This window comes from Misgurnus anguillicaudatus, unplaced genomic scaffold (genome assembly GCF_027580225.2).
Source record: "Misgurnus anguillicaudatus unplaced genomic scaffold, ASM2758022v2 HiC_scaffold_29, whole genome shotgun sequence".
NCBI lineage: Eukaryota > Metazoa > Chordata > Actinopteri > Cypriniformes > Cobitidae > Misgurnus > Misgurnus anguillicaudatus.
The window spans coordinates 1,670,810-1,689,812 of record NW_027395279.1 but is presented as its reverse complement, the minus strand read 5'-3'; the positions used below and the strand labels follow the sequence as shown (position 1 = coordinate 1,689,812).

The following is a 19,003-nucleotide window of genomic DNA, read 5'->3' as shown; positions in this document are numbered from 1 at the left end:
AGTAATTTATTATGTAAGAGGACTAGATTTTCATCTCTAATTCCAACATGCTTTTTTAATGCTTATATTATGGGATTATGTAACTCTAAAGCAATTTCATTATGTCTCTGGCACCAGAATAATCACTCATAATTATCCAAATGTTATTTATTTCTTTTTAAATACAAAATACATTTGCATTGGCATAAAAAGCAAAGAGTTTTGAACAAATGTTTAGTGATATTTAGGCAAACCACTGCTTTCAGATCATCAATTCATTTAAATCACTACACATTAAGTCAATAACAGTCAAAAACTATTACAACAATCAGCACAATGCAGTACATACATAAAGGGGCAATTCCCAGACGAGGTTGTAGATTAAAGCCTGGACTAGGCCCCTAGTTATTAGGATATTTTTAATAAAATAAAGGTTACAAGACAAACCTACCTTACAAAAACAACACTGGAATACATCTTGAGACAAAACAATGGCACTGATATATGTCAAGATATGTCAGTGCAATGATGTTTTCAAACTAAGGCATTGCAAAAGTCTGGGACTAGGAAAAGACCCATCTGTAAAACTGACCCAAATGTTTAAAATAGGTACTATCTCAGTAGATTTAGAAGTGCTAAAACACAAACACTGCATTCCAAAGAGACATGCAAAAGAGTAAGTACTATTATTTTTTAAATGGATTTACAAACTGGAAAATAACACTCCTTCAGAAAGTCAGAGCTACAGCATTTGTAATAAACTGTTAATCAAAGATTCAACAAAAACAAAATACAACAACCATTTCCAAATCAACTCTGAGCAGCTAACTGTTAATGTTTTAATAAGAGAAAACACTTAAAACAGATAAATAAAAAGAACATAAATGAGCAGCACAGTCTTTCTGATCCTTTCACTGAAAGAAACTGTTCGTTAAAGTTACGCTCAATGCAGTTCCATTAAAATCTTTTGGATTTCCTCAAAAATAAAGCGGAGATCAGGATAGCTCAGGTTTAAGGCATACATCAGCTCAAACAACATGGCACAATGTTGCAGCACCTTCATGCCTTCCAGGACTATACAAAGATCCTCTTCTTCATCACAAGAAGCATGTTGTTTGAGAGCACAAATCCCAACAGTGGTGTCTTCAAATGACCTCACTGATGCTGACTTCACCCATGCCCTGTACAAAACAGACCAATTTAGTTAAAGAAACAGAAAAAAGTTACTGTTACAATAAAAGTGTCATTGGAAATTAGTACAATGCAAACAAATATAAATGTAAGTATACAGACCCATGTGCATTGCCACAGCATGTTACAATTGGTTACAAATATATGGGTTACAAAGCAAGGCAGCTGCACTGTCCACTGCTCCAGGTGTGTGTGTGTGTGTGTGTGTGTGTGTGTGTGTGTTAAATAAAGAGGCCACATTTCAAGTGTGTGCTACCATACCTGACAATCACAGCAAAATTATCTCATTTTCTCACTCTCATGCTGTTACAGACCTGTATAAATGTCTTTGTTCTGATGAACACAAAGGAAGACATTTATTTTGAGGAATGTTTGCAATCAAACTGTTCATGAGCCCCATTCACTTCCATAGTATTATATTTCCCCACTATGGAAGTGAATGGGGCTTATGATTGGTTTGGGTACAAACATTCCTTAAAAAAAAATCTTCCTAAGGGCTCAGTCACACCAAAAGCGTTTGCAGGCAGTTGCAGGCGCCTTTTTTGAATGATATTCTATGGCAGTGCTTCTCAAATAGTGGGGCGGGACCCCCAGGGGGGTCTCGAAGCGACACCAGGGGGGGCGCGCGAGACCCCAGGGAAAATACTTTTTCAGGAAGTGATTTTTAAAGACATTACACCCCAATCACACTGTAAACCGCTTGTGTTATTTATTGATTATATTTAATTTTTCAGTATCAAATGGTCAAAAAATATTATACTTTAAATAAGGATTGATTTTTTTATTTCAGGCAAATTGATGCATTTTAAGTCTTTTTTGTTACAGACTAAAAAACAATGTTAATAAAGTTATTCTTTGTTGTAAGTTGATCGATATTTCTTTTTTGTGTTTTCTTTTTGTGTTTTCTCAATGTTAATAAGGATACAATGTTTTGCAGATGTGAAATTTTATAGGCAAATTATACTATTTACAGTCGCGGCGGAGAGTTGGGGGGGGGGGCGCAAAATGTTTACCTCTTCCTAGGGGGGGCGTGACAGAAAATAATTGAGAAGCACTGTTCTATGGGCAGGGCACGTTTGCGCGCTGTTTATGCGCGCCGAGCGCCTTGCGGTTTTCTGCCGCGCACGCGTTTTTTGAAGGAGCGCTGAGAGTGGAGAAGCGCCTGACGTCATTTGCATCTTCCATTGTCCAATCGAATGAGGGGAGAGGCGGGCCTTACGTTGTGGTGAGGGAAGTTTACAGTTGCTTTGAAGAACCGGACTCCACTCGCTCACTCTCTCCTGCGTGTTTGTGCACCTCTTATCCTCAAACAAGGTCAGAGCAAGCACCCTCTTTTTAAAGTTTCTGCTAATATGACAGTTAACAGCAAAAGAGCGCTCACGCTTCAATATTTGATTGACAAGACAGCTGACTCGGTGGTTGCTTAGCAATATGAAAAGCTGCGCCGCACTGCTCTTTTTTAAAAAAGGCAGTGCGTCGCGCCTTGCGTTTGCAAGCGTTTAAAGCGCTTTTGGTGTGACTGACCCCTTAGTGTTCATCAGAACAAAGACATTTATACAGGTTTGTAACAACATGATAGGGAGTAAGTGATGAGAATTTTTATTTTTGGGTGAACTACCCCTTTAAATCTTCCCAGGTGTTTTAATGACCCTTGTGCCAAAAGATGTAACTAAAACATACTAAATGTTCTGTACTTCCAACAAGGTTTACACATTTTTATGTCTATGAATCTATATTACTTACTTCTGTCATTTGATCATTGATTGTTCCAAGTCTTTTTGCTAGCTGTCCTCCTTTCTGATAGAAGAGTTTCGTCAGGTTTTTGGATTGGAGGTCCAGGTGACACAGGAACATTAGACAGTAGTGATTCTTTTAAATTCAGCATTTATCTGAAAACAAATTAACCAACCATTGTTTATTTGAGTACTGCGAGTCAAAAAATAATACATGTATATTAGTTACAAAAAAAATATTTTTTTTGATGACTTACCAATGCTTTTGAGTGTGTAGCGTATGAAAGGATGATGGACCTATAAGAGGAAATATTCAGTGGTGAAATCAACACATAACCTCAAATGATGAAGGTCACACATACACAGAGCAATAATGAAATAAGTATTATATCTGTCATAGGACGCAATTTTGGACAAAATTAGATCTTAAAACAACAAGGTTCTCTTCTGAAAATGTCAGCTTTAAGGTGTGGCACTATAAAGCAATTTTTCAGTTAATATACCAGACGTCACGCGAGACATTTAAAAAAGCTTTTTCTAATTGAATCAAGTGTTGCTCGTGCCTCGTGGCGTAGCGAAGTCATGAATAACTGACGCGGGTCTGTTCATCTGATTAAGCAGACAGTTTTTTTAATACGCAATGTCATTATTAATGTAGTCAATTGATATCATCTGGTAAATTACTTACATGGATAACGTTACTCTGGACAGAATAAAAACGTTTGGTTAGGGTTTTATTTGTCCTGAACCGTTTCCATAGAACAGCTGAGTAAAAAGTGCCTCAAAAGTCAACTCAAAGCTGACAGTTTTCAACTCGGATAAAACTACCAAACAAGAAATAACGTTATACAGCTGACATTTTTAAAACGCTGTTTTTCTTTATGAGCCTTACACTTACTGACTGACTGACTGACTGTAACGTTAACTTACTCCACCAACCTCCTCCAAACTAATTTTTACTACAAGTCATTGCAATGACTACATCTTGTAAAAAAAAAACTGTCTATCTAGTGAAGATGTATCACGTATAAAGTGAACATAAATAAATAATAGAACTTACTTTAATAACGTGGTGTCCGTCTGAGAGAGTTCTTCTGACTGACTGCTGCTGAGTCTTCATTTTGGCGCCCAAAACAAACGATGTTTATTCTTCTTTTATGGCAGTTGACGTCCTTTTCATTGAGCTATACTGCCCCTGCTGCTCAGGAGGTGCCGTTTTGTTTGCTTACTCAATTTTATTGCTTTAACTATTCAATTCAATCAATTTTAATCAATGTGAGAATAATGTGTTCATTTTACATTCAAACAAAACATTTTCATCCTAATCAATTAAATTATGTTTACACAAGGAATATAAATATTTTGTTTTGCATATACATGTTTATTTTATTTAAATTCAAAGACCCACCAAGTCCATTTTTTTCAGTGTATGCGTGTGTTTGTGTGTGTGTGTTGTGAAAAGACCAGAAATAAGTAAGACGTGTGTTGTGTACTGTTTCTGTGTGTTTGTGCTGATGTGTGTGTGTGGGCATGCATGCGTGCATATGTCTGTGTGTATTGGGGTGAAAAGGGTGTCAGCAGGTTTAATTGTAATTGATTGTATGGTAATTGTTTATTAATGAATATTCAGTAGTGTGCGCTGCAGTACTGTGATATGAACTTGGCCCTTGGCTGCCGTATAGGCATATACATTAACAAATACACACTAGGGCTGCACGATTCATGCTAAAATGTGAATCATGATTTTTGTCCATGGGAATTGAGATCCCGATTCTCTCACCTGATTCTCTTTTTTTTTACAAAAACATTTATTATGCACTAAACTTAAAAAAAAAATGTGCTACAGGACTTTCAGTTATAATAACGTCTCTTTTAAAAGTCTCTTTTCCTTATTTAAAGGAATAGTCTACTCATTTTCAATATTAAAATATGTTATTACCTTAACTAAGAAGAGTTGATACATCCCTCTATCATCTGTGTGCGTGCACGTAAGCGCTGGAGCGCGCTGCGACGTTTCAATAGCATTTAGCTTAGCCCCATTCATTCAATGGTACCATTTAGAGATAAAGTTAGAAGTGACCAAACACATCAACGTTTTTTAACAAGTAGTTATACAAGCAAGTTTGGTGGTACAAAATAAAACGTAGCGCTTTTCTAAGCGGATTTAAAAGAGGAACTATATTTTATGGCGTAATAGCACTTTTGGGAGTACTTCGACTCGCCTGAAAAGTCCGCTCCCCTTCTCACTCTCATAATGGGAGAGGGAGGGTGTTACTGCGCCGAGTCGAAGTACTCCCAAAAGTGCTATTACGCCATCAAATATAGTTCCTCTTTTAAATCCGCTTAGAAAAGTGCTACGTTTTATTTTGTACTACCAAACTTGCTCGTATAACTACTCGTTAAAAAACGTTGATGTGTTTGGTCACTTCTAACTTTATCTCTAAATGGTACCATTGAATGAATGGGGCTAAGCTAAATGCTAACACATTCAATAAGCACTGTACACAGATTAAAAGTATGCATTGAAAAAAGGTATGTTAATTCATATAAGTTGCGGTAAGAACATAATAAAATATTTAAAGCTGTAGCTGTGTATCATGTGAAATAGCCATTAGAAGCGTCTGCAGGAGGTGTGTATTGTGACATGACGCGTGATAGTTTACATGATGTGCCAAACACATACTTTGACATGACGATGCTTAAGACGCTTTAAGATAGGATGCATTTATCCAAAGCGAATTACAGTGCATTCAAGCTATGCGTTTTATATGTTTGTGTGGAAAACCCTCAACCTTTCATCTTTTAATGCAATGCTTTACCAATCTACTCCAAAATAGCTGTCACTGGGACTATACCCTTTCAAAAAGTACCTCAACATATGAACACATATCTGTACCTAAATGATACATAAAGGGTACTGCGCCAGTGACAGCTAGAGACCATTTTTTCTGACAGTTTAATCTTTTACGTTGCATGTGTAAAAGCCCTCACTGAATATCACAAACAGTCTGTGTGGATTTCCAAAATGCTGTACAAAGAGGAGCTTTAAGTCCACATGAAGCGTCTGTGGAGGTATCAGAGACAGATGACACATACTGTTAACTGTGTCCAGTGTGTTTAATGGCTGAAGGTGAGAGATAATCGTGTGTTAATGGGCGTGAGGTGTTGTTAACGTGTGATGTGACCTGTGTTAACCAGAATTACAGGCATGACGGGATCCGGTCACGGTGAAAATCTCATTCAGGATGTTTTTGCATACAGAAAACTTCACGATTAAATAATCTGCAGTCCCAAAAGCCACAATCAGCGTTTCTTGATGAAAACTTGGGATGTGATGTTTATGTTGATAGGCAATTCATCCGTAAGTGCTTGGAGAAAACAGCGTCTTGTTTCTCCATGTTTACTGATGAGACAATTTCTTCCCCATTCTTCTCTTTTGCGGCTTTAACTAAACTGAAGAAGAAGAAACTTCTCAAGTGGCCATCAGGAAATTATTGCACTTGAGATGTCACACCTGACTCCATCTGGATGAGAAACGCTGAATGATTTTGATTGGATGGATAACCGTCCAATCAGATGTGTCTCTTCCCTAACATCCCCAGGTAGTGTACTATAATTTCTTTATAAAGAGCTTATCAGTGGTTTTGGTAGTTTTTCTGTCCTCATGTTCAATTTCTCTTCAGAAGAATTAAGCAGTCATTTAAAATTATTTTTAATTAACCCTTAACATTTTGTTTTGCATTTATTTATTAAATTATTTGGTACGGACATGAATAATAAAAAAAAAACAAATCAATTTGATCAGAAGTAAAATGTATAACAAAAAGAAAATATTTCTTAAAAATCTAAAAGAATAAGATTCAATGTTTATGTAATGTCTTTTATGAGGCTGTGTACTACCTATGGTGCATTGCAAATAATAATACCACAATTACAACATTTATAGATTACAAGTTTTGTAAAACAAAAAAAAAAAAATGGATGCTCATTAAAACTTTGCTAAAGTTGGTAGTGGCCTAAGACAGTCCCGTACAGTGGTGTGAAAAAGTGTTGGCCCTCTCCAGATTTCGTGACCTCAAGCTGAAGTAAACTTGGATTCTGCAGCAGGACAATGATCCAAAACACACCAGCAAGTCCACATCTGAATGGCTGAAGAAAAACAAAATGAAGACTTTGGAGTGGCCTAGTCAAAGGCCCTGTCCCAAATGGTGCACTTCGTGTGGCCCTTCGGTCTCGTGGCCTTAAATTGCGTGTGCTCGCTTAGTCTACGAGTCCATAAGGTGTCCCATCTATCATTTTTACGCTCCAAAGTGTACTCATTAGTGTCCCCTTTGCCCCCTTAATGTGGTCTTCAGCGAAGCCCGCACTGTTGCCGGCTTCATGCACTTTACCAACCCAGAAGTCCTTGCGAAAGAGCAATCAGACGAATCAGACGATGGATGGGAGGAGTTCACACTAATGGGTAACTTCTCTTCCTATTTCCGGTGTGACGCTCAAGTGTGTCTCAAAATACGACTCCGGTGCACCCTCGTGGACTCGCATCAAGGGTCCCTAAAGTCTGGACTACATGATGTCATCAAAGTGTGGGATCTGAGGAAGTCCAAAAGTCCAGAGTGTGCCATTTGGGACAGGGCCAAAGTCCTGACCTCAATCCTGTTGAGATGCTGTTTCATGGTCTTTAAAATGTGGTTCTTGCTCGAAAACCCTCTAATGTGCTGAATTACAATAATTCTGCAAAGATGAATGAGCCAAAATTTCTCCACAGCACTGTAACAGACTCATCGCAAGTTATCACAAACGCTTGATTGCAGTTGTTGCTGCTAAGGGTGGCCCAACCAGTTATTAGGTTTAGGGGGAAACACTTTTTCACATGAGACCATGTAGTTTTGGATCTTGTCATAAAAAATCTGGAGGGGGCGACACTTTTTCACACCACTGTATATAAAATAACTAAATTGAGACTTTAGTAAAAGATTTGATTACATCACACCCAACGCTTTATGTGATTGGACAATCTCTGCTGAGTTTAATGCGTAGTTCTCGTTTCCATGGTAACAGCAACTTTTCTGATGGATCCAAGTCGGATCTTCTGTCAAGATTATATATAGTGTAGTTATTCTCCAGGAAATTGGCTATTAAACACATATTTTATATCACACTAACTAGTGGCGGCATGCGGCATCACTTAATAACCTCTGTGCTGATAGGTTTATACATTATTGCTTAAAATCAATATCTCTATGAAGAAAATAAGTGTAATTTTTTTCTCCTCTCTTGGGTCTGCTGATGAATACACAGGGCTCGCAAACAAGCAAAACATCAGCAAAGTTTTTAAGCAACAGTAAAGAGGAAAGTTTTTGAAGTCCTTTTTAACTGTCAGAGGTTCTTAATTCAGTTGTCTCATGTAAGGACATGAACAACATTGGTTCTTCTCATTTTCTTTAGTTCAGTGAAATGGAGGAGATGTTTCACCTCAGCAGTGGTTTGTCTCAGAAAAACAGTAGCTGTTGGTGACAGCCGAGTGAATACAAGTCATCAATCAACACGGCTGAAAAGGTTTCTAGTTGTGACAGGTTATCAGCATCATGACAGATGTGCTGGGAAATCTCCAACGCATTCATTTAGTCAAAGTGTCATAGAAATCTTTATAAACACATTCATTCACACACAGAGAGAGAGAGAGAGAGAGAGAGAGAGAGAGAGAGAGAGAGAGAGAGAGAGAGAGAGAGAGAGAGAGAGAGAGAGACTGCAGCTTTCTACTCTTTGCTAGCTCTTTCGTATCTTCTTTCTAGAAAATATTTGTGTCTTTATATTGTACTTCACATGCTATACTGTACAGTTCTTTTGAGATAAAGTTCTTGATGTTTTATTGTAACTTTAAAGTGAACATTATTTTAGTATTTGTGTTCTTAATATACATTTCTTGTTCTTTTGTGCATTACTGCTTGCAAATATTTACTCACAAGTTTTTGTCCACTTGATATCTTCTCATTACATTGTTGAATGATATTTAACTTATAAAACTATATGGTAAAGCACAAATTGATAGCATTACTGCGGGCATTAACTTGGGACTAAAACAATTACCCTTTATACTGTACTTCACATGATAGAAACATTTGGTAATCCTTAAAATAAGGTTGTATTTGTTAGCATTAGTTAATGCATTGGTTAACATGAACTAACATTAAAACATACAGCATTTATTCATCTTCATGTTAAAGGTATTGTGGAGGATTTTCTTTTTCCGGGTGGATCATCAAGACTATTGGTTCTCCTAGTTGTCAATCAGGAGTGTTGCGCAATTGGATTTTTTTTAAAAGTGTAGAAGGCGGTTATTTTCTAAAATTCGAGAAAATCCTCCGCTACACCTTTAGCATTTTAGCATTTACAGACATATTTTGCAAAATCAAAAATTATACCTGCACAATAAACTAACATGAACGATAGTATTAACATTAACTAAACAGTTGTTATCAGTGGGGTATTAAGGCTATTCTCAAGGACACTGAAGGATGTCTAGGGAAGCTCAGCTTTGTGTGTATCATGTCTGTAGGGTGTAATAAAGGAATGAGACAGTTACTTATTTCCCCAAGGAAAACCTATAACACTCCTAACATGAGAGAGAGAGAGAGAGAGAGAGAGAGAGAGAGAGAGAGAGAGAGAGTGTTGAATTTTCACAAACCATGACTATGATTACATCTAGCTATACTAACTATACCTTTTAGTTTAGCGAAGAAACAGTTGTATGATCACAGAGCTTGCTTGATTTCAAATGTTTTGTTTAATAATAAGGCCAACTAATGGTGCCGGCATACCATCTTTTTTGTGTGGTCTCAGACGCTGCCCATACATCAGAGTTTCAAATCTGGTAAAACAAAATGTATTTTTGTTGCGGAGTTATAAACATTTATGTCTAAAAACACACAAAAATTTATGTAACTTTGTTTTTTTGGAATTTTCGGCCATTTCGGCCTCCTGTGTTGGTTTCGAGTCAATCGAAATATCGCGTGCAGAGATGTTTTCTAATTTTTTAAGTGCTATTTTACTGCACATGGTTAAAGGTGACATAGTATGGTTGAACGTATTTATCCTTGTTCTGTGATGTGACATGTAGACAAAAACATTTTTGTTTGGGTCTGTAATGCCTTAGAAGCTTCCTAAAAACCTCTCTCAGATAGCTCTATTAGGGTGGGGGATTTTAAACAAGTGGTTTTGCACCTATTTGGCTCCCCCTACTGGCTTAACTTGCAATCTCATTACTGATTGGCTGACTTTGCTGCCACTCAAAAAATGTAGCCAATTATTTTAAAGTGGATGGGCAGTTAGATGTCTGTGATGTCATAAGCATCAGTTTTTCAGATTGGGCTGTTTTCTGGCTGACATTTCTAAAAGATGAATTTCTATGAGATGTTTAGCATGTTTAGCACTTTTTGTATGTTTGTGAATGTGGGTAGACTACCATTATTCAACAAAGACAAGGTAAAAATGGTTTTTCATTCTCTGTCCCCTTTAACCATAAGGCGAAACATGCCATTTTTGGTATCAGTGGACTCGGTTACGATTTAGGACCCAGAGGAAAGAAGTCACATGATCGCAGCCGAAGTCTTAGGCATGTAAAATATTTATCTGTCCACTAGGTGGCACTGTGACAAAACAGTGCATGCACCTTCAGGTCCTTACTGCTATCACAAGTACCAAGTGTCGTGTCAATATCCATAAGTTTTGCGAAGATACAGCATTAAATCCGTTTTTCACACTCTACGTAAAATTAATTGACGTGGTATATGGAAAAAGATTGGCGAATCGACATGAATTCTATAACTTATTGCCTTGAGTGTCTCTCTATGCTAAACACTGATTTTCAAGCAAATCGGACAAAGGAGGACTTTGAAAAAGTAGGTTTCATTAATAATTCAAAATGGCGGAAAAAATGTATGACGGAAAATTACGTCATAGGGTGCAATTTGTGACTTTTTTACTATGGTAACTTCTTGGACTGACCTCTATCTGTGGGTAAAAGTGCCCAACATAACTATTTGGATAATGAAGGAAAAATGTCTAAACAGTAAAATGTGAATATGAGACAAAAGTACAAATAGGGCATGGCTGAACACCAGTGTAAAAACTTACATTATTTCATAGAGTACTATTGTTAAGACCATACATCATCACATTATCTTTAGTTTCATTAGTCATATAATCTATTAAACGTAAAAACCCAATTTTATGTTATCAATACAAAAGTAACTCTTGACTTTGCTGCATGTGACATCAGCATCAACCATAAAAACATGACTACACACCCTTTATTCAACATGACTACACACCCTTTATTCAACATGACTAACTGACAAACAGTTCTGATATTTCAGCAGTCCCAAATAGCCATTATACTTTTCTGGTTTCTCATAGAATGGGAGGCTCATTCTGAACATGTGAATAGACTGAAATGAACAGTTTATAAAGAATAAAGCAACAAGGTAGAATACAAGAGTTTTAAATAATGATTAAAGTATCTAAGTGACATAAACCAAAATGACCGTGAACCCAAGAAACGAAGATACATTCTTACCACAGTTATGGAAAACAATCACAAGAAACACATGGGTACATAAATAAAGACAAATCAGTGGAAACCCAACACAGGTTAGTACAAGAAGATGGGGCAACAAAGATAGGACTACAACTAGAAATTTGGACACGTAAAACTGTATAGGAGCTGACTAAATACATCCACTGAAAATCACCTTGACACCAGTTATTATGAGAAAATAAAAAGGGCAGATATGATTCAGCACAATCTGGCTGTTATCCATTTATCGCACATTTGTTAAGCGATATATGAAAACATCTGCCAGTTAGTGTTTAAAAATCTGCTCTACTTTAAGTATGGCCATCAATGTTATGGCCTGCCTCCTACAGCAGCTGCTGCACCTGCTCCGGCTGCAGCTGCGGCACATGACCCGGCTGCAGCTGCGGCACCTGCTCCGGCTGCAGCTGCGGCACCTGCTCCGGCTGCAGCTGCGGCACCTGACCCGGCTGCAGCTGCGGCACCTGACCCGGCTGCAGCTGCGGCACCTGACCCGGCTGCAGCAGCGGCACCTGACCCGGCTGCAGCTGCGGCACCTGACCCGGCTGCAGCTGCTGCCCCTGCTCCGGCTGCAGCTGCGGCACCTGACCCGCTTGCTCCGGCTGCAGCCGCGGCACCTGCTCCGGCTGCAGCCGCTGCACCTGTACGTGCTGCAGCCGCTGCTCCTGCATGTGCTGCACATGCATTTACACCTGCATGTGCTGCAGCTGGTGCACCTGCTGCAACTGCACGTGCTGCAAGTGCTGCATGTGCTGCAGCCGGTACACCTGCTTGTTCTGCTGCATCTGCATGTGCTACAACTGCATGTACTGCACCTTCTGCACATGCACGTACTTCAGCTTGTGCACCTGCCCTACCTACACATGCTGCACCTACTGCACATAGTACCAAGGTTCCTCCATATATTGCTGCTTTTAGTCCTATGTCTTTTATTGTTTGCATTAATATGCGTCTCTGAGCTTGTTTATAAATCTCAGTAGTGTAGTACTTTTTTCCATTAATGTTCACCATTTTATCAATCTTCTGCAGCAGCTCTGTTACTTGAGTTTGATCATTTTTATCTTGATTGTTAAATGCTTGATATCTACCCCCACACTTCTCAATTAATGCCTCTATTTCCGGACTCTCTTCGATAAAATCCTCTAATGTTTTACGATTCAGCAAATCTACATGAGTGAACAGTATGATGGTGTACTGTGCTGCAGCTTCACCAAAATTCTCCTGAATCCACTTCAGTGTCTTCAGTTCTTCCTCTGTGAATCTCCCCACTTTGATGACGAGCAGGAACACGTGAGGACCAGGAGTAGACATCTCTATACACTTCCGTATTTCAGAAGTCAGTTCTTCATTACTGATTGATGTATTAGAGAGTCCTGGGGTGTCAGTCACTGAGATTTTTCGATTCTCCATTATTGTCTCTTCTTTTTCACAATGTCTAGTAACAGCATTAGGGGAAAAATCTTCCTTAAACGCATCTTTACCCAGTATCTTGTTTCCTGTTGCACTCTTTCCTGATCCAGTTTTACCCACCAGTACAATCCTCACTATTAGAGAATAAGCGATATATATTAGTAATGGTTATGTTTATAGAAATCAAATAATGTTGCATAGTTATTAAATAATATAGTAAAGATGAAATATCATCATTATCATGCATATTAAAGTAAGAAAGCATGAACCCACAGATGATTCTTCCAAATGTATTTATATGTCATTATCAGTTTTTCTATCAGAGATTCGTATATATATGATAAGTTAAGTCATGAAATGGTAAATCATTTAAACATGAACAAAGCAAGCATGACCATCTGGATAAACTGGTATTGTTTTTTGACATATCTATCATGTGAGCATTTGTTCTGAACAAGAGAAACATTCCTTCCCTTTTTGCTTTCCTATGCCAATAACTATTTGCATACAGGGTGAATCCCGAGGGACTTAAAGGGCCTTAAACAGAATTTATTAATAGAATTTAGTAACATTCAATATGACACTGATAAAAGTATCATATTGAATGTTACATAACACTTTTAAATATTACTGCTAGTAAAGGAAAATCCTAGCATACATATACTTGTTGTAATATAAACACTACTGCATATTGTAATATATCCCAATGTTCATCTATACATTTAATTCTTTTTAACTCTTTATCTCGTGTGTCTTCAAAAGATCTTCAAAAGCACACCTCTAATTATAATGTAATTTAACATTCTCGTAATCAAAGAAACATGATTTATGATGATAGATTTATACTTAATTTATACTTTTATACTTAATATAAAATTTAACCCTATAATGTGTATGACTTTATATCATTGTGTGAAAGTTTGACTGACCTTTACTTGTTGATGCCATCACCGCTGTTGTGTTTAAGAGGAAGACTGCCTTACTGTGTGTACTGAATACTTTCCAACATGAAAGTGAAAGTAGCTTTGCTGTCTCTTTAAGGGTTAGTTAAACCAAACATTTACATTCTTTTGTAGTTCTAGACCTGTATTGTATATTTTAAGAACTTATTATGAAACTCAAATCCAATGGTACAAAGTCATCATATACAATAAATCCATGGGTAGCATTTAATTTTTTTAAATAAATGCAATATTTGCACCTTTAAAAGAAGAAAAAAAAACCAGCTTACCAGGCTGCAGGTAAAGCAGCTGCTCACACCTTCTAACTTTTCGTAATCTGTCCTAATTTATGTCCAAGAGATTCAGTAATAATCTTTTACATTTTCTGTTTAAATAAGTTCAATCTGGGTTCTGTTTATTACACAGTACAGAAACTCCATTAATTAAAATGTTTAAAGATCTACTTATGGCAGCTGACTCTGGACAGTTGACTATATTAATTTCACTTAATTTAAGTGCTGTTTTTAATACCATTTTACACATTATTCTCTTGGAGAGACTGGTTTCCCTTGGAGTTAAGGGTGATTGCTTATCCGGTATTGAATCATATCTCTCTGGTCGGACCCAATTGGCATCACTTAAAAGTTACAGATCTGAAACATCACAAGTCACTGTTGGTGTTCACCAGGGCTCTGTTTTGGGCCCTCTTTTGGTTATAATCTATTTACTTCCCCTTGAAAAAATATTCAGGAAGTTTGGAATTCTGTAACATTGTGGAATAAAGGCAGGCAGAGGTGGCGGATCCAAACGCAAGTGCTCTTTAATAGATATAAACAAAGTTATTCAATGATTAAACTGAATAGCCTAAACAGAAACAAAACAAGAAACCAAACCCGGATAACCACATGCAACGACTGATACAAGACAATTGAAACACTGGAGTTATATACACATGTGTGAACAAGATAACAAGACACACCTGGGAAACAATTAACACAAGGACCGATGAACAAAATAACTACAAAAGACTACAAACATGGCAAACAATGACAGGACTTTAAAATAAGAGCATGAGACAGGAATACAGATCCTGACTGTAACATAGCCAAGGAGTGGCTACCAGACACAGAACATACCTGGAAGGTTTAAAAGGCTAAATTAACCGAACAAGCCAACAAGCATGAAGTTCACAGCAGTGTTAATTTTGGCAGCAAATTCTGATTTAGTCCTAGTCTTAGTCTTTTGAATAACACACCATTTAGTTTTAGTCTTATTTTAGTCATCTGAAATCTTTTAGTCTTAGTCTAGTTTTAGTCGACAAAATATCATAAGAGTTTTAGTCTTAGTCTAGTCTTAAATTTTTTAGTCTGTTATGGAATGGTATTAAGGTTTGAATATGCAATACAGAGACAGATTTAATGGTTGTTATAGAAAACACGTATTTTTTTTATTCTTAGGGCCCTATTTTAACGATCTGAAATGCAAGTGCGAAGCGCAAAGCGCAAGTGACTTTGTGGGCGGATCTTGGGCGCTGTTGCTATTTTCCCGGTGGGAGAAATAACTCTTGCGCCAGGCGCAAATCAATAAGGGGTTGGTCTGAAGTAGGTTCATTATTCATAGGTGTGGTTTGGGCGTAACGTCAAATAAACCAATCAGAACGCTATCCAACGTTCCCTTTAAACGCAAGTGCGCAAGTTCCATGGCGGGTTGCTATTATTATGACGGATTTACCAGGCGCACGCCAGGAGCGGTTCACAGCCGAGGAGACCCACGTTCTTGTAAGAGCAGTCAAAGACGGAGAAGTTGTTTTGTATGGGGATGGGAGAAACCCGCCCAAATCAGCGTCAGTTAAACAGGCGTGAGTGGAAATAGCCACAATTGTCTCATCAGCTGGCATCCCCATCGTTGCGCCAAGCGCTACAGCGATGTCAGGAGACGGGGGAATCCCAAGCTTGCCAGCATAAATCGGGCACGCCGTGTAACGGGAGGTGGATCTGCCTCTACACATGACCTGACGCCAGCAGGGGACATCTCTGCATCCACCCTCACCGATGAAGGGTTTGGGGGCTTTGAAATCGGAAACGCAAGAAAGGTCCAGCAAAGTTCACTTACAAATCAAGTTCGTATACATTAAGGTTTCTTATGAAAACATTTTAATTAATATTTTACATAAAATAAACGTAATACAGCCACACAACAAACTTATGAAAATATTTTAATCGTTATTTGCATGAGATTTTTAAGGCAGCCACACAATAAATTAAAACTATCACCACAATGCTCACCACTATGATTTCAATTATCTCATGTGTTAATATTTTTTATTGTAACAATTTATGATTTGCAAAAATAACTGTTGCATCTGTGTAGATTAGATAAGCAAAGTGTGTGCGCGTTTTGCACGCTATACATTATGGTCAAGCATGCGCCCTTAAAATAGCATAATGAATCACGCGCAACGCGCCACTGACTTTAGACTAGTTTTTTTGGGTCAGTGGCGCAATTGTTTTTTGAAACTGCAAAATAGCATAAGAGATGGTTTGCGCCGGAACACGCCTCCTTTTTTGCGCTGAACCGCCCAGCGAGCGCAAGTTCATTCCCTAGTTTGCCGACGTGCGTCTGTGGAGGGAAAACCCCGCTGTACGCCGGTGCAAAATACGAATGATACATGCGTCACTGACAAAGTCAATTGCTCTGGGTGCAAGATAGGGCCCATAATGTAAAAAAAACTGACCGTGGCTTTTTCACAAAAGAAAATATCACATAAAATAAGCATAAGGCCCGCTCTACCTAAAAAATATACATGGGCTCTGAAAAAGATATGCATTCTCCCTAAATGACATGCACACACACGCGCGCAGACACACAGACAGAGACACACGCACCTTGTCCAGTCATGTAAAACCACAACATATACTATAATAGTAACATTACACATTTCATTCAATTTGAGGACACTGAATATTTATACTCAGTATTAATTCAGACAACCCAATACAATCAATACAGTTCAGAGGTGTATTCCTTTAGTTTCAATGTTATTCCAAGTTTAGCGAAAGCATGGTGGTTTATCTGATAAAATAACCTTAGCATGTATGCTTACCTTCGCGTGTATTTCTGGATGAGTCGTCTTTACAGTCGTCTTGTCATATTTGTAGTGTGACCAGATTAGATGCTAGCTCTGACATTTTTGTTGTTAATGAGACATGTCTTCGGACCGGGTGCACCGCAAAACGTTAGCGTGTTGTAGCTGGGTAACGAAGACTGTACAACTAAATATAATGTAAACAACCTGTTGTGAAAACGAACTTTGCCGCGGGTTTTTAAAATGCCTCTGCTGACTTTGTAAAGCATATTGTAAATAATATAAAATAAAGAAAAAATATATAAATAAATAATAAAAGAAATAAAACATGAAAAGCAAATTATAACTGAGTAAATTAAGTTCCAGGGGGGGTTAATCCATATATTTTGCCAGTAGTTTAGAGAGTTTTAAGGCACTCCTCATTTTTAGTTGTTTTATGGAATTAAATAAAATTATAAAGTCATTTTTAAATGCCTCAAAACAAGGAGAAACTTTAACAAATCTACATTTGTGTAGATAAAATTTGGCTACAATCAACACATTATTACACAAAAATTCAATGTCTTTGTTGTCCAAAAAGACCCCAAATTTAACATTATGATAGTCAAAAGCAGGTATTACATTTTTTGTCTCCAACCACTCATACAATCTGTCCCAAAAGGACTTAACAACTGTACAGTTATAAAATAAATGTTCCTGAGACTCAATATCTTTTTGAAAAAATGTACACACATTGCTTTCCAAATTTAACCTTATTCTTAAAAATTCGTTACATGGATAAATATCATTAATTGTCTTGAAATGTACTTCTTTCATTTTAGGTAACAAAGGAAATAATAAGTATCTGGTTCTAACTTTAAAAGTGTCAGCTATGGAAAACCTTGAAGATAGATTCTTTCTTTTACCAGGAAGAGGAAAATATTCTTTTGTAATAAATGATCTCAAAACCCTTGTTATTACAGTTTTCATCTAAAAAAATTATATTTGTCAACAAACAATTCCAGAGGTGTGGGTATTACAGAAGAATATTGTAATATCCCTTTGATTAGATCTTCATCCATTAAATGTATAACAGCCCAAACTCCTTTTTCCATCCAGTCTTTATAAAATAAAGATTTATTTTTATGTAAAATACATCTGTTATTCCAAATTATGTGTGGAGAGAAATTATGTTTGTACAGCATTTTCCAGTATAGTAACACCTGCATATGAAAATCAGATAACTTAAAAGGCAGTTTTAATGGTTCAAAATCACATCTTAATAGAAAAGAAATTCCCCCTACCCTTTGGAAAAGATGAAAAGGAAGACTAAACCATAAAGATTTTTCATCTTTTACAAATGATTGTAACCATCTTAATTTAATAACTCCATTCATTGCCCCAAAATCAATTACATTCATCCCTCCTTCTTCTGTCAATTTTACCATATCACTCTTTTGAATCACATGTTGTTTATTGTTCCAAATAAAGTTAAGGAATTCGATTTATTTCCTTAATGCACCTTTCGGGAATTGCCAATGAATATGCTGGGTAAATTAGTCTTGATATCCCTTCCATTTTTGTTAATAAAATTCTTCCAAATATGAAAATATTTCGTTGTAACCAGCTATTCAATATGTTTTTATTTTTTTGTACAATAACTTGAATATTATTTACTTCCCTGTCCCTTAAAACTTTTGTAATACTTATTCCCAAGTATGTGATTTCATTTTTGACTGGGATGTTAGAAATTAAATCTTGTGTATTGTCACGAATAATTAATATCTCACATTGTTTCAAGTTACAATATAACCCTGAAGCATCAGAAAAAAAAGATACAGCTTTTAAGGCATTAGGTATTTGATCATAGTCCTTTAAAAATAAGGTTGTATCATCTGCTAGTTGTGTAATTACCAAAGATCTACCCAAAACATTTAAAGGTTTTATATCTTCATTATTTTTAATATACAATGCTAGTAACTCAACAGAAAGTAAGAAAAGAAGTGAGCTAACTGGGTCACCCTGACGAATTCCCCTATTAATATCAAATCTCTTTGTTGTGCCTGATTGAAGTAAGACAGCACTTGTAATT

The 19,003-nt window shown here is 37.1% G+C and overlaps 1 protein-coding gene and 1 long non-coding RNA gene across 2 annotated transcripts; both read right to left on the bottom strand.

Annotated features, from left to right (window-relative positions):
- Window positions 1-552: 552 nt before the first annotated feature.
- On the bottom strand, window positions 553-4,332 carry LOC129442683 (uncharacterized). The gene is made up of 4 exons (XR_012368443.1): window positions 3,964-4,332; window positions 3,161-3,200; window positions 2,914-3,059; window positions 553-1,160 (listed from the first exon to the last, which is right to left on the bottom strand). It is a non-coding gene; the product is annotated as an uncharacterized lncRNA (long non-coding RNA).
- A 6,578-nt stretch (window positions 4,333-10,910) lies between these two features.
- LOC129436728 (uncharacterized) lies at window positions 10,911-13,901 on the bottom strand. Its single transcript, XM_073865142.1, has 2 exons — window positions 13,836-13,901; window positions 10,911-13,040 (listed from the first exon to the last, which is right to left on the bottom strand). Exons 1-2 carry the CDS (start codon window positions 13,852-13,854, stop codon window positions 11,809-11,811), a joined length of 1,251 nt encoding a protein of 416 aa, XP_073721243.1. The 5' UTR covers window positions 13,855-13,901; the 3' UTR covers window positions 10,911-11,808.
- Window positions 13,902-19,003: the final 5,102 nt, after the last annotated feature.